At 40.8% G+C, this 27,058-nt stretch overlaps 2 protein-coding genes and 2 long non-coding RNA genes across 5 annotated transcripts in view; 2 read left to right on the top strand and 2 right to left on the bottom strand.

Annotated features, from left to right (window-relative positions):
* Positions 1-7,345, top strand: part of SEC24A (SEC24 homolog A, COPII coat complex component) — a 38,423-nt gene extending 31,078 nt beyond the window's left edge. The window contains exons 19-24 of the mRNA XM_083600003.1: positions 408-583; positions 1,109-1,246; positions 1,840-1,944; positions 2,093-2,185; positions 3,508-3,611; positions 4,229-7,345. Of these exons, the coding sequence (XP_083456129.1) occupies positions 408-583; positions 1,109-1,246; positions 1,840-1,944; positions 2,093-2,185; positions 3,508-3,611; positions 4,229-4,343 (731 nt within the window). The 3' untranslated portion in view covers positions 4,344-7,345. The remainder of the gene's footprint in view (positions 1-407; positions 584-1,108; positions 1,247-1,839; positions 1,945-2,092; positions 2,186-3,507; positions 3,612-4,228) is intronic.
* Positions 7,346-9,593: 2,248 nt separating this feature from the next.
* Positions 9,594-12,203, bottom strand: LOC310756306. The gene is made up of 2 exons (XR_014544795.1): positions 11,089-12,203; positions 9,594-10,832 (listed from the first exon to the last, which is right to left on the bottom strand). It is a non-coding gene; the product is annotated as an uncharacterized lncRNA (long non-coding RNA).
* An 83-nt stretch (positions 12,204-12,286) lies between these two features.
* Positions 12,287-23,489, top strand: CAMLG (calcium modulating ligand). Of its 2 annotated transcripts, XR_014544788.1 has the most exons (5): positions 12,287-12,832; positions 16,246-16,697; positions 17,967-18,032; positions 20,231-21,272; positions 21,312-23,489. XR_014544788.1 is itself a non-coding variant. In XM_083600056.1 (4 exons), exons 1-4 carry the CDS (start codon positions 12,655-12,657, stop codon positions 20,411-20,413), a joined length of 879 nt encoding a protein of 292 aa, XP_083456182.1. In that variant the 5' UTR covers positions 12,287-12,654; the 3' UTR covers positions 20,414-23,489. The 2 variants fall into 2 exon arrangements, 1 of the variants encoding a protein (XP_083456182.1); XM_083600056.1 differs by having other exon boundaries at positions 20,231-23,489.
* On the bottom strand, positions 22,054-25,803 carry LOC310756316. The gene is made up of 2 exons (XR_014544806.1): positions 25,632-25,803; positions 22,054-23,997 (listed from the first exon to the last, which is right to left on the bottom strand). It is a non-coding gene; the product is annotated as an uncharacterized lncRNA (long non-coding RNA).
* Between the last annotated feature and the right edge of the window lie 1,255 nt (positions 25,804-27,058).

Here is a 27,058-nt window from a genome sequence, read left to right as displayed (position 1 = left end):
AGTGCTTTGGTTGTTTTTTGAAAGTAAGGTATTTGTAGTTTTGAATAATAATGTCTGAACAATTATTATTTTATTACCACCATATTGCTCTTGAGATACTGAAGGTGGTGGTGAATGTTTTTGGTTTGTATTGACATAGAATGCATAGCATTCTGCTATAGCTGTGTGGGTTCAAGTGGCTGGAACAATGACTCACTGTGTGAAGGGCTGACATTCTGCCATCTCTGGTTTGCATTCTTCCTAGCTTTTTGTTTGTGTGTGTGTGTGTGTGTGTGTGTGTGTGAGAGAGAGAGAGAGAGAGAGAGAGAGAGAGAGAGAGAGAGAGAGTCTTAAGCAACTGTAGAACCATAGATCATCAAGGACGCCTAACTTAGTAGCCAAAATCAGTATGTACTTTTTTTCTTTAGCTGTTGACCGGTCAGTTACTGCTAGCTTGAGTGATGCTCGAGATGCACTGGTGAATGCTGTAATAGATTCTCTGTCTGCGTACCGGTCCTCTGTCCTAACCATTCAGCAGCCTGGACTCATGGCTCCGATTTCATTACGTCTCTTCCCATTGTATGTGCTGGCTCTCTTAAAGCAGGTAAGGACAAAAGTAAATTTGAAAACATAATATCCAGGATATGAAGGTCCCGAGATGTGCACCAAAATACATGGAAACACTGGCTTTTAACATTTCCTCTGTCCACTGCAGCTCCAGTGGTTTTTCAGTGTTCCATTTTGGCTTCCCTGAAACTTTACAAGTTGTGGTGAAAGCTTTTTGACAGCAGGTTATGATAGGAAGTTGTTCCTCAAGTCCTGGTGTGTGAGGAGAAACTGGCCCTCTGGATTTAGACTAATGAATCCTTGCTTCTAGATTGATTAGTGTTTGTTGCTGTTGCACTTTCAAATTTATTAACTGTATTTAAATCAGACTTTTTCTAACAACATGAATTTTATAAAAACAAATAAGCAGAGCACAGATAGATCTTGGTGTGTTGCCCTCTGAGATGTCCTTTCATCTTCCTCTCTTACATATATTACCAAATGGGATATAAATTGTATGCTATGCTGTGTAGGTTTACTTCCTGAGTAATGGATGTGGTAATGCTGCTACTTTTATCCACAGAAAGCATTCCAAACCGGGACAAACATACGTTTAGATGATCGCATCTTTACCATGTGTCAAGTGAAGAACCAACCTTTAGTGTACCTCATGCTTATGATGCATCCTAATTTATACCGAATTGACAATCTCACAGACGAGGTATGATCATTTTTCTCTAAATTGTGCCTGTAAACACCACCTCTTAGGCCTCGATAAGGTTTTGCCATGATTAAGGTTAATCATAGGTAAAGGTAAAGGGACCCCTGACCATTAGGTCTAGTCGCGGACGACTCTGGGGTTGCGCCGCTCATCTTGCTTTATTGGCCGAGGGAGCTGGCATACAGCGTCCAGGTCATGTGGCTAGCATGACTAAGCCGCTTCTGGTGAGCCAGAGCAGCACACGGAAATGCTGTTTACCTTCTTGCCAGAGCGGTACCTATTTATCTACTTGCACTTTGACGTGCTTTTGAACTGCTAGGTTGGCAGGAGCAGGGACCGAGCAACGGGAGCTCACCCTGTCGCAGGGATTCAAACCGCCGACCTTCTGATCGGCAAGCCCCAGGCTCTGTGGTTTCACCCACAGTGCCAACCGCGTCCCTTAAGGTTAAACATACTGAAGGGTAAAATGCAGTTGCAACATACGGGTCGGTACATTGTGCCTTTTTACACGATAAGGTCTCTATTCCTATTGTTAATCAAGATCTGACCTGTAGCCTCTTCATATCTTACCAATTATATGCATATTTCTTTAGGGAGCCCTCAACGTCAATGACAAAACAATACCTCAGCCTCCCATTCTCCAGCTGTCTGTGGAGAAGATAAATAGAGATGGTGCCTACCTTATGGATGCTGGCTCTGTAAGTTACATTCTGCTAATATTCGTATTGTGTGCAAAATGTGGCTCATTCTCTTTGAAGCTTCATAGCTGTCATTTGCCAGAAAGTGTATGAGAGGAGTAAAACGCACAGAGTAATGTTTTCTGGTTATCCATGTCTGTCTTTACAGGTGATGTTTTTGTGGGTTGGAAAGAATTGTGGACAGAACTTTATCAGCCATGTCCTTGGAGTTCAACACTATGCATCAATACCACACAATATGGTAAGAATGTGCAGGCAACTCCCAACTCGCAAAACTGTGCACAAGGGTGCACAGTGCCGAAAGGGTGCAGGGGCAGAACAGGGTCAGAATGGACTTCTGCACATCCCAGAATGGAACCCCCATGTAAGTGAGGATTCCTCTGTAATTCAGAAGAACTTCTGGCTCCTTAGAACTACGTGAAAAAGTTAAGCTACACAATTAAAATTCCTGCTGTGCAAACTGCAGTATTTTTAAGGATTGGCTTACAGGCAGCTCACTTCACCTGTTCTAATCTTTAGATATCCCTCACAAGTGTCTGAATTTACGGGCAGCATTCAGTGAAATAGTTGCACTAGTGCAGAGGGATGTCTTTCCTCTAGGATTCCTCCAGATTGGCTCCAAAGAGTTGAGAAAGCCCCCAGAGCAGATTTGAGGGTTGTGCAGGCAGAGGAGAAGGGGAGATGGTTCCATTGCATGAGGAGAAACCCTTACACTGATAGAATGATCCGCTTAACACAATGTTGAATACACCCTGTATTTCCTTATTTAGGGGAACAAAAATGTTTCCTCAAAGATTTTCCACTATGTAGGCCTGAGGGTGGGGAATCTCCAGACTGTGTGAGCTGCCATCATTTTTAAGGCTGTTTGCAAGTGGATGGTACAGAAATTGCTTGGATAGGGACTTTAGAGGCAAGTCCCTTTGACATTGTCACATGATGTCACAATGGTGTCAGGTGATTGAGGGATCCACTTCCAGTCCTGAAGGAGACATTTGGGATAGGATCCAATGGAGTGCAAGCAGGTGTGCACTGCAGCTTTCCCCTCTCCTCCTGTCCCATGCACCCCAAAACATGCGCTGGAGAGTTGGAGGAGCTCCCAGGGGGTGGGGGTGGGAATCCTGTTGCACAAGCAATTTTCTATTGCACATGCAAGTGACCCCATTGAATGCCTCTTTGTTTAAGTATACACATTGTTCACTACCAATTAGCCAGGAGTTGAAGTTAAAGAATGGTGCAGAGAGTGAATCCTACTGCTGGCTAAATCTAAATCTAATCCTACTGCTGACTAAGTTTCAGAAGGGCTGCTCTTGCACCATGGTTCATTGATAGTGGGTTGCTGACAGACTGCTAATGGCATTTTGTACAATGCAGTTTTACTTGAGCAGCAGTGCCTGAAAAAATGCAGTGGGAACAGTTTTTGCCGCCTTCAAATAAATGAGGGTTATGCATATTCTTGCAGGTATATGGGGGCCAATGTCAACCTGATTATATCTGAATATATATAACCTGAATACTTTAGATATTATTTTTGATTGGCATTCACAGTAGCTCTTTTTATGACAGACACAACTTCCAGAACTTGATACGGCTGAGTCTTCTAGAATGCTTGCTTTTATCTCTTGGCTGAGGGAGCAAAGGCCCTTCTTTCCTATATTGTATATTTTAAGGTAAGTGGCATTTTTATATGAGAAGGCTACATCAGCATACAGACCTGGTAGCCGTGCAGCTTGCTGCTCACCTGGGACAGGTGGCAACTGGCTCTCTGCAGAGCTTAGTTACAAACTTCCTCTGTTGCATGCCCCCCGCCTATTAAAAAGAGGAACATTCTCTGCTTGCTTCTGGCAGATATAGAGTGGCACCACATTCAATGAAAGTAAAAAGGGGTAGCAACACTGATCTTTGGCGGCATATGGGGAGTGTTAAGGGATGTACAAATGGAGGGATGCTCAGACCCTTAAGTACTTACCTGAAATGGCCAGTCTTGTGGCATGCATGGAATTCCCACACAAGCCAGTAGTTCCCTTCCATTTCAATAGCAAGAACAGCTACAGGGCTGTCCCAGGTGCTGCCATGAATGAAGAAGTGTTTGCTTCCTCCGATCCATGTATGTATCAGAGTTTGTGCCCATGCAAACAGCATGAGCATCTTTAATGCTGTAGATTCCCGACATGTTAACAAAATAGATTTTGCTTTTATCAGACAATTCACATTGTAAATATTTTCTAGGAATGAAGCATTAAACAGTGTTGACGCTCATGAAATTCTGTTTGCTTTTATTTTTAAGGGATGAAAGTCCATGGAAACCAAGTTTCCTGCAAAATATGATAGAAGACAGAACAGAATCTGCATTATCGTACTATGAGTTCCTTTTGCATATTCAGCAGCAAGTGAATAAATGAGCCCCTTTCAAAGGACCGTTCCTGCATACAGAACACTTGTGCTTGTAATGCTCCTATAAAGTTTTTGGCCTGATGCAGTTGATGAGAATCTCACTGTGATTTTCAGAAAGAAAGGAAAAACAAAGCAAATAAAGGACCACCAAATCTTGTACTTCAAACAATTAAAATCCATTTGAACATGTTGGATGCCTTTTTAATTTGCTGCAGAATGTTTCACTGTAAGTAGCATTATAAAGGCAATATTGAAGAGCTGAACCTTTATACAAGATTTTTTTTGTTCAAAATACTATGTTTCTAACTTTTTGTTTTGTTTTTCTGCTTTGTTTTGCTGCTATATTTCAAACCTCCCAAGACTGAGTTGCAGGGAAACTATATTGTCTTGATTTATACAATGTGTATCACTAATTTTTTAAAAAATACATTTTTAAAGAAGCAATGAAACAATTCGTGGTGAACAAAATATTTAATGAACTTAGTTTCTAGTGCTTTTCAAAATGGATTATGATAAGCAAGGCAGAGTAAACGTGAAGGGATCTGACTGGATTTAAATGAATATGAAACAATTCATTTAAAAAGCTTTAAGATGCACCAGTATTCTAGTACCTGAAAGAACCATGAACTTGCACTATGTCCATTGAGAATTATAATCACATGGCCTGAATTGGCTACAAAAATGGTGACCATGGATTCTTGTCTTCGATAGTAACATGATGTGTGTAAGTCTTAATTCATTAATTGAAAGTAAATAGGGGAACAGACTGTCCAACCAAAAGTCATGGATTGCATTTGATTAAATATAAAGTCACATTTTTATATTCAGTTAAGATTTTTAATACGAGTGCTTAATGGTGACACTAAGCCATAATCATCACGTTAAAAACAGTGTTGAGTAACTTGTCTAAAATCCAGATGAGCATCTAACATGCTGCCATTTAAAATTGAAAAAATGCAGGGAAGAATTTTTGTGGCTTTAATGGAAAAAGATTTCAGAAATCCCACTTAATAGGCAAGAATCCCATTTTCTGCATAGTATAAGCAAGAATAATAAACATTAGTTTTACTCATACCCAGGAAACTACTGTGAAATAAATCATGGCAAACAGCATTAGTGTTTTTATGTAGATTACCACACAAGCAGCCAGCACTGGTATCATCCTTCATCCATGGTAGAACTTCAACTTGTAGCTGTCTTGGATTTCTATTTTCTCTCACACCTCTTCTCCTCTCCCAAGAAAAGTGGATCGGAAATATATTTCCATTGCACTTCTTCCTTGGTGTTCCTTTTGTGGAATGATACTTTGCAGCCATTTTTTCAGACCGTTGCTTTTGTTCAGTTATAGAAGATTAACTGAAATGTCCTCAGTGACGGGCATGGGTAAGCATTACATGCACAAAAAGCCACTAAAGTTCTCTAAAGAACTGTGGTGTTTATAAACCAGCATTTCGAATCGGAATACCAACTCTTATCTACTTCTAACAACATTGTCTGCTAATCTATCCAGTGTGTCAGAGTGGTCTATAAAAAGTTGCTTATAGAATTGTTTACTTTCATGTTACAGGTGGGGGTGAATCTCCCTCTTCAAAAGGGATTAAAATACCTGTTGAAATCTGCAAAAGAGAAGTTCCTTATTGCTGGTGTCATTCTTTTTTTTTATAGTAGTAATCCAGTTATGGAAGTTGCTATCAAGAATGATATGCACATTTTCAGCATGTGATCATAATGCAGTGCGTGCTTGTGAGTACTGGAAATCAAAACCTGAATATTATTTTGACCATAGTTCCATTGACTCTTCTAAACAAAAGTGTAGAAAATATACCAAGAACAATTTGTGCATAGATTGTGTGCTTAGATTATTTTTCTGGCTCAGGCACAGGTACTGTGGATGGATAACAAATGCATCCAGCACCCCTTGGGTGAATAACTGCTCCCTATGCTGCACGCATAATATTTTGAACAGATAACTGGTGTCACCAGGCTTGACTGCACTCCTTGGGGTGGTGGGAGCCCTTAAATGTAGCACCATGCCCAGCTATCTCCTGTGCACAAAGATACTTTGTTTGAAGAGTGTGTCGTGGGGTGGGTGTATTTCAAACGTGGTTTCACTTCCTGTAAGACAGGATGATAGGCCTTGACTGAACTAGCCTACCTGAGGGAGAAAATGATTTCAAAAATAAATCCCTAATCTCCACCTCTTTAACAAAAATAAAAAGGATGGTGAGCACATTATACTGTCTGGATAGGAATGCTTTTTAGAATGTTCATACTCTTTTTTGCAATATTGAATTTTCTAATTTTCCTCATGATGGACAAAACTACATCTGCTTCAAGTTGTACTCCTTTTTTAATAATAGGGATTGCAGGGCAGACCCATGTGTAAAATTGCCTATGCTATACTTTTACTTACAACTGCCTCTTTTAAGATCTGTCACAACTTAACTAGGCAAGAATGGCCCTGATGCTTCCGTCTTAGCATGGCAGTTCACAACAGATGTTCTCTATTTTTCTAGTTTTAAGATTTTTAAACAATTTAGTATGATTGATGGATATGTTAAATTCAGTCAGCATCAAAACCATCCATTTTAATTAGCCTTTACATTTCTGTAATTTCATAATTTGCAATAATGATGGTTTATTTTGATTCAAAATTAAACAGAATATATAATCATACAGAATGTGAAGGGACCATCAAACGTGACATAAAGCTTCTGTCCACCAGTTACAGATTAAATCCTTACGTAGTAAATTTGATTTTGTAAAGTAGTGTAAAATATTGTAATATTAATCCTTGTTTTCTGAACTCAGACATTGATATTCGGTGTGAAATTGTAAACCATGCTCTTCTGAAATTGGAGGCAAGGTTTTACTTGTTCCCCTTTTTACAGTTTGTAATTTTCACTGTTTTATTCCTGTATAAAGTCATTTGTAACACATGCAAATGCTTATTTTAGCTGTGCTAATTTATCAAATTTGGCTACTCAATAAAATTAATTGAAAGAGCTCACACAGAACTTCATCAGTCCTTTTTACAAACAGAAGTTGGACGCCACAGGAAACTTGGCAGTGTTAGTGCCATAGCCAGGCTTGAAGCCAGACTGGAATGGATCAAAGGAATCAGTTTCCTACCAAGTACAGTGGTACCTCGGGTTAAGTACTTAATTCGTTCTGGAGGTCCGTTCTTAACCTGAAACTGTTCTTAACCTGAGGTACCACTTTAGCTAATGGGGCCTCCCATTGCCACTGCATCACCACCGCACAATTTCTGTTCTCATCCTGAGGCAAAGTGCTTAACCTGAGGTACTATTTCTGAGTTAGCGGAGTCTAACCTGAAGCGTCTATAAACTGAAGCATCTGTAACCCGAGGTACCATTGTATGCCTGAAGCTGGACTGCCATCACCTTCCTGGCCACCTTGCCCCAAAAGGAAATATTCACCATTGTGCAATAGATTAACACTTCTGGGTCCAAGTAGGTTTTCTTGAGGAGATGCATCACTGCCTCCTCTATGACAGATGGTACTCCTCATTCTCTATTGAAGAATTAATCACTTCCTGAACCCACCTAATCAACTCCCTGCAGCTAGCTCTAAGAAGTCAGAATCGGCAAGGGACAATGAGACCTGTGGTCAGCTACACTTCTCTAAACAGCTTGCCCACACCCTTAGGTTGCAATAATCTAAACTTATCCAGTGCTCCAGATGCCTTAGTTGGACTTAGTGTACCCACGAGGATACTGCCTACCACCCTATTCACAAAAAGTTACAAGTAGAGAGTCATTAGTGCACATAAAGGAGCTTAAAAGCAAATGTCTTCATTATATAACACACACACACACCAGGAAAAACTAAAAGTTTGTTTAGGGGGTGGTATGGGCCTAATGACCATAGGGCGCACCTAGTTTTTAGAGGAGGAAAACACACAAAAAAATATTCTGAATCAAATGTTGCACTAAACTATTTAAAGCACAAAGCGGGCGGCTCCTGTCCGTTTTGCGCTTTGCTGCTTTAAATCGAGCCTCAAAGGAGGGTAGGAAGGGGAACCATGGCTTATCTAAGTCCAGTTAATAATGCTGAGCCTGACTTATGGCCATCGAGATTAGCCTGGCCGTCTCAGTGGAAATCTGGGGAGGCTGAGATGGACTTTCCAGTGGTCAAAGTGTGGTTGTGCCTTCCTGCCCGGCATCTATTTCCTGCCCTCTTTCCCCCCTGCACCCCCGCACCCTGCTTTGAGGGAAGGAAGTGGAGCCATGGATCCTCTGCTCGCAACTGCAGTGGACTGCCTCCACTTTGAAGCAGGAAAGTGGGAGAGGAGCTGCTTACACAAGTGTAAGCTGCTCCCCTCCCACTTCGCTGCTTCAAAGGGAGCCCAGGAGGAGGGAATCCTCTGCAGCCGCAAGCAGAGGATCCATGGTCCCCTTCCTTCCCTCTTCCGTGATTGCTTTGAAGCAGGAAAGTGGGAGAGGAGCTGCTTACACAAGTGTAAGCTGCTCCCCTCCCACTTTGCTGCTTCAAAGGGAGCCTGGGAGGAGGGAATCCGCTGCCTTCGCTAGGAGAGGATCCATGGTCCCCTTCCTTCCCTCCTCCGTAGTTGCTTTGAAGCAGGAAAGTGGGAGAGGAGCTGCTTACAGGAGTGTAAGCTGCTCCCCTCCCACTTTGCTGCTTCAAAGGGAGCCGGGGAGGAGGGAATCCGCTGCAGCTTCCCCCACCTCCTGGAGAGCGCGCAGAAGCCGCCAGCTCTTTAAAGGGGCTGCGCATCTTCTCCTGGCTTTTCTGGGACGTGTGTGGGGGATTCCCCCACCTGCCGCAAAACCGGCAGAAGCCGCCAGCTCTTTAAAGGGGCTGCGCGGCTTCTCCCGGCTTTTCTGGGAGGTGGGAGAAGGGACTGATGCAGCCAGTCAGTCCCTTCTCCCTCCTGTGGAAAAGCCCGCAAGAGCGCACGGAGCTTGTGTGCGGCTCTTGGGGGCTTTTCCCGCCTGACTCCCCCCTGCATTCGCTCCATAGGACGCACAAACATTTTCCCTTGCTTTTTAGGAGGGAAAAAGTGCGTCCTATGGTGCGAAAAATACGGTATTTAGGAGGAGGGGAGGAATGAAGGATAAAAAACGAGCAAGTAAAAGCGTAATTGCTTCATATGTTGTACAAATGTTAATGCTGCAATCCTATGCTTGCTTGTTTGGATTACAGCCACTGAATATAATGTAAACATGCATAAGATTTGGGGGTGCATGGATTTTACAAAATCTTAGGAAAGAGCATTTACAGTGGCAAGGTATATTTCACCAAAACTTTAAAAACAACCAGAAACTATCAGGTATACACAACCCCCACAAAAGACATATCATGACATCCTTGGCACCCATTTATATATCGACTCTATTGCTGTTTTTTGTTTAATTGAAAAGCATAGGTTTAATGCATTTTATGAATGTTATCCTCTAGCTGTAAGGATTTATACATTTAGGAAACAACCAGTCTATAATAGCATAGCAGAATGGGACAGCATTCCTTACTTGTGTAACCATAGAAGTGTGAGTAGAAGACTTGCGTGTTTATGCAGAGATTGCTGATGAGGGCGGTGAGTGCAGCAAACAAAAACAACCCCTAATTGGTTTTGAGGATCTAGAGAACAGTGGAAAGAAAGTAGAATGGGAACACATGGAATTAAATGGTGCCTGAGTATATCTTTTTGTGTTATCTTTGGAACACATTAACACAATGACACAGTCGCTTTCTCAAATTACTTGACAAGGCTTTAGAACTTCTAAAATCACCCTTCAAGAATTCCAGTAAGAATGGTGCAGTCCCTTTTATATTCAGACAAAAATATGGTGATCTCTAAATCAAAATATTGCAATTACAAAGGTGTGACAAAACAAATTTAAGCCACAGAAGAGGTGGCTAAGTGTGACATGTTTTATTGCAACAGTAGGGTTTTGAAATGGGCACTAATATTTTAACTTCTAAGTTATTAGCTGGACCAAATGATCTCACCTGCTAGACTTTTTTCTTTTATCCATATGACGACACTGTCTGTAAATGACTTCACTGTTGTAGTTAAGTGTTCCTGTAAATGTGTATATGCTAGTCTTTTTGTAAGCAGAGGGAATTCATGGTTCTGCCTGAGGGAGAATATGAACCATAGAAAAATATTTCTCCTAACAGTACTAGGAAGACTGACGCTGTAGTAAGTTTATTATTACAGTGGTACCTCGGTTTACGCACTTAATCTGTTCCAGAAATCCGTTCTTAAACCAAAGTGCGCTTTCCCTAATGAGGCCTCCCGCCGCCGGTGCCCTTCCACCGTTCAGATTCCATTCTTAGACCGAGGTAAAGTTTGCAAACCAGGACACTACTTCCGGCTTTGCGGAGTTCGTAAACTGAATAGTTCGTAAACAGGGCTGTTCTTAAACCGAGGTACGGCTGTATAGAATTGTAGAGTCGGAAGGGACACAAAGGGTCATTGAGTCCAGCTCCCGGCAATGCAGGAATCATTGCTAAAGAAGAAGAGAAGAAGAGTTTGGATTTGATATCCCACTTTATCACTACCTGAAGGAGTCTCAAAGCGGCTCACAATCTCCTTTCCCTTCCTCCCCCACAACAAACACTCTGTGAGGTGAGGTGAGTGAGGCTGAGGGACTTCAGAGAAGAGTGACTAGCCCAAGGTCACCCAGCAGCTGCATGTGGAGGAGCGGAAACATGAACCCGGTTCCCCAGATTATGAGTCCACCGCTCTTAACCACTACACCACACTGGCTGAATTCCTGACAGATGGCCATCCAACCTGCTTATTACATTTGAGGTTTTGGTCTACTACCTTCCCAGGTAGTCTGTTCCACTGTCAAACAGCTCTTACCATTAGAGGACTTTCTCTATTTGCAAAACAGCTCTTAGGTTTGGAACTTCAAGCAAGATGACAGAAACATGGTTTAATTCTAACAGTGTCATTTTTAACACTCCATAGCAAGGAACACTTTATTATATTTTAACTGCTCATGTTTATGATTTCACATGCCAAATTCTGGCAGGCCTGCTTTAGATTTTGTTAGGGTTGTGAAAGAGTAAAGAGATTAATGTATATTTTGTAATTTTGTGCATGAGAAATATCTTTGTATGCATTGCATAGCTGAGCCAGTTTACACCTTGAGCCTTGGAACAATCTTTGATTCCTTAACTAAATACAGCTCTTCCTGCTTTTATCTTGGAGAAGTCCTCCAGACATCCAGGTGTTTTTAGACACCCATGATAGGAGAGGGAGACAAAACCTTGTATGTGTGTACCTACTGCTCTGTTTAATATATTTTTCCATAAAAGACCACAAGCTTCCATGAGAGATGTGATATGATTAGCAGGCATTTTCTGGAAGACCAAATAAAAACGCTAAGAGCAATGAAAACGGGATCTGAATGAGACAAACCCTTAAAATATGGGCAAGTTATCTGTATTAACTCAGATTAAGGTGCACGTTGCTCAAAATTTCTTAAAAGGGAATATTAGTTTTAAAGGAGCAAAATGGGTGCCCGATGATTTTTCTTTAAAGAAAACAAAAGGCTGTTTAAAAAACAAAAAAATAAACACTAAAATTTGTGTTTCAGTATGAGAAAGGCAAAAGTAAAAATCGATATGCAATAGCTGTTGGCAGTTGTTCGTTCATAAATTGAGATCAGGCTATTCAGCTTGGATGCTGGGCTAATAAACGTTAACTCCAAAAATAAACCCGATTGTGGACCTCTGGTGCTTACTCCCAAGTGCATAGGATTTGCAGACTACATTTCCTTGAGTAACTGTCGTATTTTTCTGTGTCATTCCCCCAAAATACATTTGTAGAGTCAGGTTTGAAGATGCCACCATCTCCTGCATTAGGACAAATGCTACAGCGTGGAGCGATTGTGACACACACCCACCCTTGCTGTATGAAGTCATTGCATACTCCTCATCCCCGCTCCGGCGCTATCAATGCCTCTCCCTCCAGCGCGCATGCGCAAGCACTTCTTCGCGAGGCTGCTTTCGCCATCTTTGCGAAGGGCGCCATCCTCCAGCGAAAACAGCCTCAGGTTACGAGCCCGTCGAGGGGGTTTGCCGTAAGCTCTCGCGGTTACAAGTAAAAGCCTGTCCTCACAACCCGCATCCAAGATGGCGCAGCTCGTGCCACCGGCTGGAGGCGGTACCTAAAATGGCGGCGCCGGCGGCGCATGCGCGTTAGCGAAGGGTTGTCAGTTGGGGCCTGGCCGTTCCCCATTGTGTGCCTGCTGCGGAGAGGAAGTTCGAGGGCTTTTCGCTGCTGCTGCCGCCGCCGCCGCCGCCTCGGTGCTGCTAGGGATGGAGACGGAGCCTCTGGAAGGAGACGGCGGCGGCCATGAGGGGCCTAAGACGACTTCGGCCACGGCCCCCGCACTCACGGCCTCTCAGCGCCGGGCTGAGATTCGCCGGAGGAAACTGCTGATGAACTCGGAGGATCGGATCAACCGGATCATGGGCTTCCACCGGCCAAAGGCGGGTGAGGACGGGGCGTGGCTTGGGGGGGCGGTTTCTGACGGCGCTGGGCATACCCTGCCTTACCAGGGCGCTTATGAACGACCTCCTTCCTTCCTTGCCGGGGGTGGGAGCTCAACGCGCGCCCCTCTTTCCCCCTCACGTCCTCCTCTCCTTCTCGAACAATGGGATAACATAGTCCGTATATTAACAAGCTAATCTGATCGCTCAAAATGACGCTGCCCCTCCTCCCCGAGCGATATATCGCATTCGTCTTATTTGAGGTGCTTCCCCCCTACTCTCCTTTTCAGTAAAGGTGCTTTGTTTGAAGATAAATCAAGTTCTTTCATGCGATCCAAGGATGTCTGTTTCAGCATTGAAAATGGTCACACCTGCCTCTACGTCCTTTGGAAAGAACAGATCATGCACAATTTGTAAACTAAAGTGTGTTTCGTTCAGGATTTGTGCTTCCATTTGCAATGGAGAATGCTGAACGCTCTTATATTTGACGCGAAAGTGCCAACAAACCATGCTGAATCATTTCAATACTTATTACTGAATGAAATCAATATTTTTTTTCATAATTCTATTCTCTGAATCATTTTTATCCCACCTGTTGCTTATTTATTCACTCAATTTATTAGTTTTTTGGGATGACATATGGGTTTAAAACAGCTATTACCACCAAGAAGCCCTGGGTGGGTGTATCCTTGCAATAAGCTTGCAAGGTCTGACTGCGCAAGAGCTTTATGTGAGAGAACTTTGAGAGTACAGGAATTTGAATCTTTCTGCTCCTTTAACCCTAACCAGTATAACACGCTGACTGGTCTCTCTCCTGTTATTTATCATTTAGATAATGTTTCCAGTTCACAATATAACTTGTAACACTTGTTTGCCTTGTGTTGCCATTTTTAAATGTGGAACTGAGACCATGGTGATTTGCCTACTGCTTGCATAATGAATCTTTGTCATGTTCCTTGATTTCCTATTGAATATGTAGATTGTTTTATTAATGTGCTGTGCTTCTGGCTGTATTTAAAAGCAGAGAATGTAACTTATCACTTAGGTGGGGAAGCTGTACAGTAGCTCCTGCTTTTAGTACTTTTTGGTCAAGAAGGGGAGGAGGAGAGCTGTGGAAATCATTAGAGCTTACAGGTGTTTACGTGCTTTGATTCTTTCTGTGTCCTTCCAGTACTCTTTAATATTTTCAGAGCTGAGATTCCACAGTATGTATTGGTGCCATGCTCTTCCTTCTAGTGTGTCTGAAATATTGGAGATTGAAATTGTTTCTTTCTAGTTTAAGGGTGCTAGTAATCCTCTGAAGAAAGATGACAACTTGAAGCACTTAAGAGTCCCTGAACCAGGTGTTGCTAAAGCTTTTTTGTCCCATGGGTCACATTCAGTATCGGCCAAACCTCTAGAGGCTACAGGTCAGCACTGGATGTGGCCACCCCATACCCTCACTCATGCACACTTGCATGTGTGTACTTTGCTCTCAGCTGATTTGTGCAGATTAGCTGAGGATCATCCAAGTATTATTGGTCATCAAAGTATTGGTCTGAAGGCCAGGGAGAGGGTGATTTTCATTCCCATCAGGTTTAGAGCTTTCTATCATTGTAGCACCTTTACCAGTATTTTTTTTCTAGAAAAAGAGTTGCAGGAATGCCCACTTTTTTTTTTAGTTGAGCTTTTTTTAGGGGAAACCAAAGCTGGCCTGGTGGGCAGCCACCCCTGTGCTGAATGAGGGTTTAGCACTGCTTCCTCCCCACAAACATGCCCTCCTTCCTTCTCTTCTTCCTGGCCAACACTAAGGGGAACAGATATCTTCATTTTAGATTAACCACAGTTTAGTTTGCTGTCCAAACCCTGAACTTAACTATGGTTAACTATCTTAACACAGTTTGACTAAGCTTGGATGACATGAGAAGCTGTGACTAATAAAAAATGGAAAGCTCTGGGAGAGGTTGGGTGAAAGCATGTGAGCCTGGGAGAAAGATAACTTGCTTTCGCAACACTAAACTGGTTTAGTGTTCTGTCCAAACCAACCCATTATGGTCAGCTTTCTCCTTGGCAGGCTTTGTGACTTTTCATATGTGTTCTATAAAGCAGTTTTGGAAAGCCTATAGAATGGTGTTTTTAATTATTCTGCCACAGTTCTTGGAAAAAATAGGCATGAAATGTTTATACATTTAAAAGATTAAAGATCGCATTTCTGGTTTGTACTTTTCTTCTTCCTTCTACAGTTTGTAGTCACAAATCCCTCTTGGTATGACTTGTTTCTCTCCAAACCACTGTTATATGCAAAATGAGTTATTTAAAGAGCTTTGGCAAAAAGTCTCTCTGCAATCAATCTATTTGACTCAGGAAAAAAATATGTGTGGAAAATTTATTATTTGGTTATTTGGCCTCGATAAACTACTGTAATTGGAATGGAACCAGAGGAAAGCACATGGAATGGAGTTGGTAGAAGTAACCACTCTAGCTTCATGAAAATCTGCTCTTGAGTATTAGGGAATACTTTTGGTTGGAGTGGGCTGTAGTGCAGGGGGATGAAGGTGGGAGAGGGGATCCCCCCAAATTAGGTGGAGACATGAGCTCTGATTGTGAAAGTTGCTTCTATCTGACTTTTTAAAAAATTCTCCTGCTGTCCATATAGTATGAAAATTAAACCAGCAATAAAACACAAGCAGCGCAACCCTTTTTAAAATTACCATGAACGACTAGTCCTTGTGTTTCTTTCAAAAGCCAGCAAGTAACTTGTCCTGTGTCCTTTTGAAGGGAGCTGTTTTGTAGGCTGAGGTCTGCAAGGGAAAAGGCACCAACTCTTTGTATCTTTTTGAAATGGCATTATGCTTTATTTTTATTTATTTAATAAAATTATGCCCTACCCCTTTGCCGTATGACTCTCCAGGACAGGTTACTGTAATAAAACACATAAAGCAACCAGTAGTTCAAACTCATAAAACAATCAGTATAAATAACTAAATCATTGGCTATTTGTCAGTATATCACTGCACAGGCCAGTTCCTTAATGCTCAAAGACCTGAAAGAAACAGCAGGTATTTAGCTGGGGCAGGAAGGGGGAGTGTCATTAGGCTCAATGTGAAAAGTATATGCCATTCTTCTTTGACCCCTGTTTTCCTTACAGTGCTTAGTTCCACAGCTACATGGCCTAGGACCTTAGTCTGTAGGGATCCACTACCAGTTTATGACCTCATCTGAGATGGTCACAACAGCAGCCCTACCACTGTACAAATATATGGTAAAAAATATATATATGGTAAAAAAAAGTAATAAGAAGAAAATGTTCTCCAGATGCGTGTTTTGGTTTAAAGTGGGTCCCAGGTTTGAAAACATGGAAGACTACTAGCCTAGGTCTTGTAGAGTAACCTGCAATATTTAGCATAGTGACTCCTTTCTTTTTTGCCTCCTCTTTAGATGATGACAGCCATTCAGAATCAAAACTTCAGCTGGAACAAGATAAGCCAAGCACCCTTCCCACTCCTGTTTCCAAACGGGTTGTGCTAGGTGACACTGTTTGCAGTTTGGCAGGAACAGCCGACCATGCAAGCAGTGCAATAGAGCACAAGGGAGAGAAAAAGGACTTGTTTAGCATAACTCCCGAGGTTGGAAATGATGGCACTGGCGAGCTCCGACAGCGCAGCAGAGGGGATCTGATGGAGGTTCCGCAGAGAGCACCTCGCCACGGGTTAGACCAGTATCTCTCGAGGTTTGATGAAGCGATGAAGTTAAGAAACCAACTTATCAGTGAGAAGCCAAGCCAGGAAAATGGAAATGTAGTGGAGGAATTTGATTCCTTCCGCATTTTTAGATTAGTGGGGTGTGCACTACTTGCCATTGGAGTTAGAGCTTTTGTGTGCAAATACTTGGTAAGTAAAGAAAAGTCTTAGTAACTTAGTACTTCTTGTTTATTTGACCTGGTTGCCTTACTGATTAGCTCAGAAAGTTTGACAGTGGAATTTGCATTTGGCAGATAAGGAATTTATGCTGAGAAAAGTAATAACTTTCCCTAAGCCCACCCATCAAGTTCATAGCTAAGTAGAGATTTGGATTTAGGCCCAAATCCATAATTCTGTCCACTCTTCAACAGTGGCTTGCCCTAAGTAGTGATGATTGAGCATTGATTATTTTAAGACACATGGTGTTTGGCAAGAGGATCAGAACCACAAGAAATTGTAAGCCCTGGCCTAACAAAAGCATCAAGAAATTACTGTACTTTGGTGCTCTTCTGTATTGATAATAATTAAGCTATGGGTAGCCCTGGAAGCCCAGGACTGCCAGCAGTGTTGTTTGCTTTTCAGGCTGTGCCAAGTACTGTTCTAGCCTATGCAAATGGTGCTGAAACACAGCTGACAGTTTACTAGCCAGTGATAACATTTAATAGTGGAACAAACGTGGCCTTATGCATGAAGCTTAACTACAAAATATGCCTAGGTTTCGCCTTGTCTTAATCCTGTTGTGAGCTAATGAAGCAGCCTGTCCAAAGCAATTGGGCTAAAGTTTTCTTGCCATCAGAACCCTTAAGGAAGATGTAGCCATCTGATTTTAGGACTGAGGTCAAGTTGGCAAGATATGGACACAAATTCCTAGACATCAAAAATGAAGAAGACTGCTTTCTTAAATTACTTAATCATCTGTCAAAAATCATACAAAACAATTCAAAGATTTCGAGATTCCCAGGCTCGTTTTTATGGGAACTGGATAATCAGCAGAAAAGCATTTCATAACTATATAAAGTGCAATGCCTAATCATTGCTACTATCAAGTGGCCTTAAATTATTCAAAAGTAAATTTGAATGTTATTGTTTAATTATGTGCAAGGATGATTATTTACTGAATGATTCATATGAAAGTTTTCCTTGGGGACTTTTTGAATGGACATCTTCCTAGACATTACTATAGCACTCTAACTGGTCTGTACCAGTACGTTAGATATATGTTAGTGACTTCTCTGGATCTTCCTTAAATATAAATTCAGTCTGTTTTGACAGTGGTGCTTTGAAATTTGGTCATCTCTATATTTTCCAATCAATTGGTTGAAACACTTCATAGACCATTTCCTTGAAATAATGTAGCAATGTGAATTTGTTGTTACTACTTTCTGTTTCATTTAACTTCTTTGTTTTTTCCCCCCACAGTCAATATTTGCTCCATTTCTTACCTTACAGCTTGCATACATGGGGTTGTCAAAGTATTTCCCAAAGGTAAGACCTTTTTTTAGGACAAATGGATTATCAAAATATCTTAACTTAAAATAAAATTTGACAGAGAAAGCTCTGTGTTAGAATTTTCTTAGCTTTTATGCAGAATAGCAGATAATGACAATACAATGCTAATTTAGGTTTATCAGCAATTGTTTGCATTTTGTGTATATACATTTCGAATACTTGAGAGTAGTCAGCTACAGAGACAATGCATAAACTCTTCAGTACATCTTCATGGGTGTAAGTTACATTCAACTTTAGAATACCTTATTTCTGAGTAAACGTGTTTTGGACTGTGATTCTAGGCACGCTTACCTGGGAGCCACTCTCTGAACTCCAAGCAGCTTGCTTCTGAATAGAAAAATACAGGAATGCTCTGTAAAATGGGCTAACCTGTTGATGTTGCCCTTACCTGGAAGTCACCATCTATAAGCTTGGTGGCATCGTTATTGTAAAATAGACTTTGTCGGACTTCAGGTCCAGGGTACCAAACTCCCATTCTTCTAGGTGCATATTGCGACAGGGAATTTCATTAGCTTGAGCAGTTTTCTGAGCTCTGGGCGCAATACTGCTCCTAAAATTTCAGATTAAAACTGCAGAGTTGAAGGAAAGGAGGACCTTTTTCTGCCTCCCCACTAGACTAGAGAAGAGACCCTCTTAAGACTATTAGGGGGATGGGCAGGGGATGGACTAGACCATGTGAAAAATGAACATAATATTTGTATTGTTGTTATAAAAAAGCATGCCTAGACATTCCGTTGTGCCCATAACATAGATTGAAGGTGCCATTTAGCTCCTAGCTTTCATATCCCAGTTTCTAACACTGACCAGGCCACATATTGTGGCAGATTTCTCAGAGGCTTTTTGTAGCATAGGCCATGTATTTTCATCTTGAGATTTTCTTACGGCATTGGCAATAATATTTATGTGACAGACTGATCATCTGAATTCTAACTGGGAAGAAAAATTCCCTTGATTGAATAGGGCTCATTCCTGTTGGTGTATGTAGGGTTGCAGATGGTTTGTAAAAGAAAAGCACAATGTTTACTTGAGAGTTGTCTCTCCTCCACCATGTTTTGCGACTGTGAATCCAGTGAACTAATCACTTTTCTGCAGATTACTTTTGAATAACTTTTGTGGGAGATGTTGGAACCCTTTTCAGTCTGAGCGCCGCATTCCTGTGTTGGCAGCGTTCCAGATGCCAAAAATGGGCAGAGAAACAGACGTGGCATGTACCTTTGTATGGAAGGTGACATTCCAGCCACACACAACAGCCAGATGTTTCTAATTACACAAACCTCTCTCTATCTTCCATCCAGGCAAGCAAGGTGCATCATTGTAGTCCTAGCTAGGCAGAAGTGCTTGAGGGAGGGCACAGATCAGGACTCATGAGGGCTGAATTTAAAGGCCTTGCAGGATTTTAAAGGCCTTGAATTTGAGACCCTGGGCATGAGGTTTCTGTCCCCTTTGCTTTACATTTTTGCCCAGGGATTGATGCACAGCCTCATGTCTTCTTCTCACCTTTTAGTGTATTGATCAAATATCTTACTTTTCTTTCAAACTGGTGACATTTTCAGCTAACTTTCCTTTGCTGTCATCATTGTTTTTGTGAGAGTTGTATTGAGTGAAACATGAGAATTACCAAATGTGGGTGACAAAGGACTTATTAAGTAACAATTAGTGGACAAAAATCCCTTTTAGTATAGGCAACTGGCAAGCGAATGTAATGGAACTTTGAAGAAAGGAACCATTTCCAGTGTGATAACACCGTTTCCAGGTCCCAAAGTCATTACTTCATCACTGTAGCCTCTGCCCTTGCCTGATGAATGTAAGAGAATAGCACCAGCTGCTATTTGTGAACAGAAAGAGCTCATCATAATAGAAAGAAGCAACCAAGATTACAGGAAAATACCTTTGAGAGGCATTTTTAAATGCACTTTGAGAAGTGTATGGTAAAATATTAGGTAACCTTATGAAATGTATTATTATTATTATTATTATTATTATTATTATTATTATTATTAATTGAATTTATATACCTCCCTATACCCGGGGGTCTCAGGGCAGTTCACAGAATAAAATCAAGATATAAAACCACAAAATGCCTAATAAAAATAAAAATTAATGTATTAAAGCTCTGATAAGGTGCTTAAAGATGAAAGCTGTGAAAAACGAAGTAATTTTTATTTCTTATACAGAGTGAAAAGAAAACGAAGACCACGGTATTGACTGCTGCTCTTTTACTGTCTGGGATCCCTGCAGAAGTGATTAGTCGTTCCATGGACACTTACAGCAAAATGGGGGATGTTTTTACAGACCTTTGTGTCTATTTCTTTACTTTTATCTTCTGCCATGAACTGCTTGTGTTTTTTGGTTCCTGAAGTGCCATGATAGCTGTGGAACCTGGTGTAATACTTCAGCTGGACTGCGTCACTCTTGATTTCATACATGCCTCTGGATATATAAACAGTGTTAACCCTATATCCAATACTTGGTTCAGTGCAGCTTAAACATACTTTGATAGGGAAGAGCTTTGAAGTCCCGGCTTTGAAGCTGAATTGGTAGATTTTGAGTACAGTGCAGAGTGATCTCAGATATGGACGGTCAAATGCAAATATTGGTCAATGGTCCAATGACACACTTTTCTGTAAAACTGAAATGTGTCCTTTCTGTCCCCCACCCCAGTTAAAAGGAATCACCCTGAAACTGTAACCTTTCCCTTTGGCTCTATGATTGAGAGCACAGTGCAGCTGAGGTCTCCTACTTGAATAGAATTATGTTAGTCTTTATGGGTGAATCCAAGGATTCCATGAGCAAAACTCAACTCATCAGACGCTCCTGCTGGAGGAAAGTTGGGGGAGGTGATTTTTGTGTTCCTCCTATACCAGAGGCTGGGGATTCTCCAGAACTTGCGGGGATGGCACAGGAGGAAATGGAGATCAGAAAAATTGTTACCCTCTCCCTTTTCCCAGCAAGAGTCTCTGATGGGTCTCTGTTTTTCCTCCAAATGGATCTTTCTGTTCATGGAAGGAATGCTCTGAATACAAGCTTATCATAGCAATATCCTATTTTATTAGCTTATATCCCTCAATTCATGCATTTTAGCAGTCAGGATAGTCTTACCAAAATACGGCCAGCGCCAAGATTGATTCTACAATAGAATTAGGCTGGATATAAGTCATCATTTTATGTCTTCCTTAAATGGGCTAGTATTCTCTTTGTTTTCTTGTAGTTAGGGAGGTTTGATTTTAGGATGTGAATGGAAGAGCTAAGACGAAGCAGTGAAATTCAACTTCTTTATGTGTTCCCATTAAGCATTCATTGGGTGATATCAAACATTAATCATACTCAAAGTAGACTCATTAAAATCAGTGGATTTTAGTCCTTCATTTCAGTTAGCCTACTCTTGAGTTTGACTTCCATTGGATATTGCCTGTTATCTTTTTTTTACCTGACTAGGAATCTTAATTACTTGTGTTTACATGATCTAATGCAATATACAGCATTAGTGCAGATTTAAAAGCTGCTCTCTTGGGTAACTATACTTTCGTACCTAAAAATGTCACAAGTTTTGCTCATTCCTCTGACTTGACAAATGCTTTTTTTCCGTTCATTGTAGTGTAAACTAACACAGGTTTCTGCTTCCTATTTCCTATATCTTCCGTTGCAAGAATATTGCATGTGGAGTCCAGCCTCTTCTGTCTGGACATTAAAGGGATCATTACATTTATCAGTAGCAGGGGGAAAATGTGACTTGTAAGAGTACAGACCAGATTTTAACCATAATTTTAATCAAATTATTAGTTTGTACAGTTTCTTACATGTTCATTTCACATGGGAATGCTGACTCACAAGTAAGTTTTTATAACCCATCTGAAACAGATACTTGAAGTGTCTTCCATCAAAACCATTAGGGCAATTCTAGGTAAATGCTCTTGATTGGTTCATTTCTGAAAGATTCCGTTCTATTGGTCAGTACCATAAAGCAAGTCTTTACTTGGTTTTAGCTGGTGCTCCTTCATATTTATTTAGAGTTAAGTTCCTTCAGTAAATCACAGTTGTTGTTTACCATTAAAAACAGATTTTATTACTAAAAAATAAATAAAAATAAATTAAGAACCCTATAATATTTAAAGGCTGGTTCAGAGGAAGCCCAGATTAAGAGAGCATGCACACCCAACCTTCCTTTCTCCTTCCCCATCTTTCTCTGCTCTGCTTCAGTGCTGTGTGCAATGTTTGCGATCCCTGGTTCACTTCTGAACCTGCCACCCTGACAAGTAATTGGCACCAGGCTTAGGTATTCAGTGAGAAATTAGGCTGGGAGAAATCAGGCTATTATGTAATAGTTCCCTTTATGCTGAAGGATGAGTGGATATTTGCCTGGGACCTTAAGAATTAATGGGAATAAATGTTCTGGAGGTACAGTGGCCATCGTAAATGATAGGTGTTACCCATGTAGTTGTGATCCCCTAAGTTACTGAAATCATTCTGTGATTATAGAGGCTAATATAGCTTCTCTTTTTAAAGGTGGTCACTTTTTTGTTTTTGTTTTGGATAATCAAAATAAGCTGTTTTCCTTATTTTGCTTCTTTCTTCCGTTACAGTTTTAATACTGCATTCATTGACCCAAGTTTCATTGTTCAAATTGTATCTGTTACATGAAGAAAAGAGTTTTTAGAGTAAATATGGATGCACTGGAGACATCTGTGCACTTGGATTGAGGTGTTTGCCATGGCAGTTCCCCGCGCTGAAGACATGATTCTGCTCAGTTTAAAAAACCAACTTTACCCTTTAGCAGTAGGAACTGTTGTGGCAAAAACAGCAAGCAAAGCCCTGTTTGTATCCGAGTTCTTTCCTGGGCATGTATTTCTTTCCTCTCTAGAATCGGGCCATGATATATTCTATTGTGTTCAGTAGACTTTGCACTACGATAAACTCTCAGCATCTAATTGTATATGTATATGTTAAGGTCTGACTATATCTCTGTCGACATGTTGAAAGGTTCTATTTGAAGCTAATGGATGTAATACAAAAGATTCAGAACAACTGCTTTGCAAGTGAGGGCTGAAATTGAGCTGGCATTAATAATTCTATCTGTAAGGAGTGACTTGCAGAAATACTGTATCTGCGTCACACCTTCAAAATGCTTTGAAGTTTTCATCATTCCCAACTAATAGTTTCAGAAAGCTGATAGACTTAACCATTAAAACACCTTTCAGCTGGTGTTTCTGAATTTCTTTAATTCATATTTGCCAAGCTGGACTTTTCAACAGTGATAAATCAGTATCAAGTCTAAAATTTAATGGGTAGAATATAGAATTTTCCCATATTGCCCACTTCCGCTATGAAAAGTGATGTATAGGGTGGGATAGCAGGTGAATAGTAAAAAGGTGTTTTGTATGTGGTTCCTTTTGCAAAAACCTCATTTTGCAAAATCCAATAAACCTCATGTGGTCATGTATGTCCTCTAGTGTAATTATTTCTAGACTGCTTCTATGAAGTCTGTTAACCACTTATTTGTTGGCATGCCTTTGTAATTCATTTTTAAAGACTACTTGGGTTGTCAAGTGTTTTACTAATATATTTCCAATGTTATTTTCATTTCCAACTATAGAATATATGTTCATGTAACTTATGGACAAGCATGATTTAGAAAGTAAAGAATTAAACACTGCAGTTAGCTCTGTTGAATCTGTTTACACTCCACAATAGCAACATGCCATCTGCCAGCTGAACAAGGACAATAATGTGTAGAAAGACCAGAATGGGAGTTATGCTGAACAGCTGGTAGCAACAAGCATTGCATCTCACCCTTCTAGAAAAATTAACACAGGAACTAATGAGAGAATTAAAGAAATGTCATATTTCTATTTACAGTTGTGGAAAATGTACACTGTGGTACTGTACTGTGCAATTCCACCCTGAAAGAACATCTGGAGAACTACGGAACACTGTGTTTGGACATCTGTAAAAAAGGAAGATTATTTCACCCTTTGCCATACTAACAAACTGAGCATGCTTCTCTGCCAATCCTGCTCCCGTCTCACCCACCCAGTTCCATCACGACCACGAAGTAGCTTTTTAATGTAGGCTATACCAATGCACTACTACTAGGTCAACAGTTGTCCAGTCTCTCTCCAGATTTGGTGGTTTGTTTTATTTATTTATATCTACATCCATTATTCACATGGTATACTGGAGCATGTTAACATATTTGTAAGATGCTTAGGCAGTGACTATATTAAAAAAGTATGTATACACACAACTTAAAGCAGATTGATAGTGTAGCATGTTTCCGCGTTTAAAGTCACTGAAAGCAGCATGAAGTAGCGATAATTCCATACAATTAAATAACTTGCTATGCCAGGTCTCCTCATCCCATGATTCTGCTCACTGTAATACTGTTGCACACACCTCAATTCAGTTTCCTTGGAGTGAAGGTCACTAGAGACTGGTGATTTTAGGATATATGATTTAATATAATAACAACAAATTATTATTTATATCCCGCCCACCTGGCTGGGTTTCCCCAGCCACTCTGGGTGGCTCCTAACAGAATCAAAAGCACAATAAAACATCAAACATTAAAAACTTCACTAAACAGGGCATTAACACTTGAATAGATCTTGCTTCCCCATTAAGTTTATAGGGAGATCTCCAAACCCATAGTACACAGAGAAAGTCAGGCCTCCTGTCTTTTTGCAGCTTCAGCCCAGACTAAAAATTGTCACTGGCTCTTGGCTATTCTCCTACCTACGATATGTCATCTCTCCTCCTGGAAGCACCATTAGCTTCTTGTTCCTATTGCAACATGGCCAACTCTCTATTCTTGTAACAAAAAAGGTGCTTAGCAGCCCAGCTAGGCTGTTAACTTAAAAAAAAATAAACTGGTTTGGCCAGTTCAGCAGTTCCTTCTACCACAGACTACAGTCTTATAGATAAAAAAAAAATCAGACTTGGCTGGGATCCACAGGCATTAGCCAAACCAGCCACCCAATCCTATAGCAATACTCTTAACCATCTCCATTAAGATAAATAGTTGCATACCTGGTCTGTGTTAGACATGAATCCAAGTTGTAAGTAGGAAGTATTTGCTATCACATCATATTAGCTAGTTTGGGGTATTTGTGTATGTTAATATTAATACTAGATGGTTGTACACAGGGCATTGAAGCAATTGCCTCCAGCTTTTTCCAACCCAGCACCCAGGCATACATTTTGGGGAACAATTTCTTAATTTCTGGGGTGGTAGTGCTGCTTTTGCAACCCAGCTTAGATCAGGCCATGATAGTGTGTCCCTCCTCATCAGCTGAAGACCAATACGTTAAATACATTATAAATTTATTGGGTGTATTACTTTTGTGTTCTCCTGGAGGTAACACCCGCATTTTCTGTCTCTGGCATCAAACCGTACTGTAGCTAAAAAGAGACTTCGTGAATTTTATTTTTATTTCAAGGTGGCTTAGAAATCATGGTGACCAGAACGGAATCACAGACAAGTCAGTATTAAATGCAAACACGAAGAAGCAGCTGATAAATGGAACTTGTCTCCTAGCTCAGCACCGTCCAATACAGAAGAGATTAAATCTGTGCAATTACAATTGCAATCCATAGGCTGAACATCAGCTTGCCATGGACATCCGTCTGGTCACTATAAGAACGAGATGTTGGACTAGATGGGCTTTGGGACGCATCCAGAAGGGGCTCTTCGTGCGATCTCCTCACCTGCCGCCTCTTCCACACAAACACGCAAGAGAGAGCAAAGTCCCGGCTAGAGTATTGCCGAGAATGCTGTTTCTGTTTCAGACATTGCAAATTGTGGACAAGATGGATTGTTTCAAGAAGTGGCAAAGAGATATTTCAAGATTTGTCTGGCAGGGCAAGAAGCCTAGAATAAAATTTAAAATATTAACGGACGCAAAGGAAAGAGGTGGATTTGCCCTGCCGGACCTTAAACTTTATTATGAATCAGCAGCTTTCTGCTGGCTGAAAGAATGGCTACTTCTTGAAAACACAGACATCTTGGATTTGGAAGGGTTCAATAATGTATTTGGATGGCATGCATATCTGTGGTATGATAAGGTCAAAGCGCATAAAGCATTTAAAAATCATATTGTTAGGAAAGCACTATTTAATGTTTGGATAAGGTATAAAGACTTATTGGAAAATAAAACCCCAAGGTGGCTGTCACCGATGGAAGCGAAAGCTCAGAAAAAGCTTAATATGGAGGCTAAATGGCCGAAGTATTGGGAAATTTTGGAACAAGATGGAGATAGATTAAAATTGCAGAGTTTTGAGAAACTAAAGAACAAAGTGCGAGATTGGCTCCATTATTATCAAATAATGGAGGCATACAATTTGGACAAGAAAATTGGCTTCCAGGTGGAAAAATCAAAATTAGAAACAGAATTGCTAGATCCCAAAACTAAGATACTTTCAAGAATGTATAACTTGCTGTTAAAATGGAATACGCAGGATGAAACGGTTAAATCTGCAATGATTAAATGGGCACAAGATGTTGGACATGACATAATGTTTGCTGACTGGGAACAGTTGTGGACCACAGGTATGAAATTCACGGCATGTAGTGCCTTAAGAGAGAATATTATGAAAATGATTTATAGGTGGTACATGACCCCGGTCAAGCTTGCAAAAATTTATCACTTGCCCGATAATAAATGTTGGAAATGTAAAGAAAATGAAGGCACATTTTTTCACCTTTGGTGGACGTGCCCAAGGATTAAGGCCTTCTGGGAGATGATATATAATGAATTGAAAAAAGTATTTAAATATACCTTCTTGAAGAAACCAGAGGCCTTTCTCCTGGGCATAGTTGATCAATCGGTGTTAAAGAAGGATAGAACTTTCTTTATGTATGCCACAACAGCAGCAAGAATACTTATTGCAAAACATTGGAAGACACAAGATTTACCCACTTTGGAAGAATGGCACATGAAGGTGATGGACTATATGGAATTGGCGGAAATGACCGGCAGGATCCGAGACCAGAGGGAAGAATCAGTGGA

The sequence above is a fragment of the Podarcis filfolensis genome, assembly GCF_964270895.1.
Source record: "Podarcis filfolensis genome assembly, chromosome: 2".
In the NCBI taxonomy this organism is placed as follows: Eukaryota; Metazoa; Chordata; class Lepidosauria; order Squamata; family Lacertidae; genus Podarcis; species Podarcis filfolensis.
Note: the sequence above shows the minus strand (reverse complement) of the source record. Positions and strands in the feature narration are given on the sequence as shown.

What these genes read in the sequence shown, in the direction of transcription:
- CAMLG (XM_083600056.1), top strand. Translation starts at nt 12,655, where the DNA reads ATGGAGACGGAGCCTCTGGAAGGAGACGGCGGCGGCCATGAGGGGCCT. An exon ending in CTTTTGTGTGCAAATACTTG is followed by an intron (nt 16,698 to 17,966) that starts GTAAGTAAAGAA and finishes TTCCCCCCACAG; the next exon opens with TCAATATTTGCTCCATTTCT. An exon ending in TGTCAAAGTATTTCCCAAAG is followed by an intron (nt 18,033 to 20,230) that starts GTAAGACCTTTT and finishes TTTCTTATACAG; the next exon opens with AGTGAAAAGAAAACGAAGAC.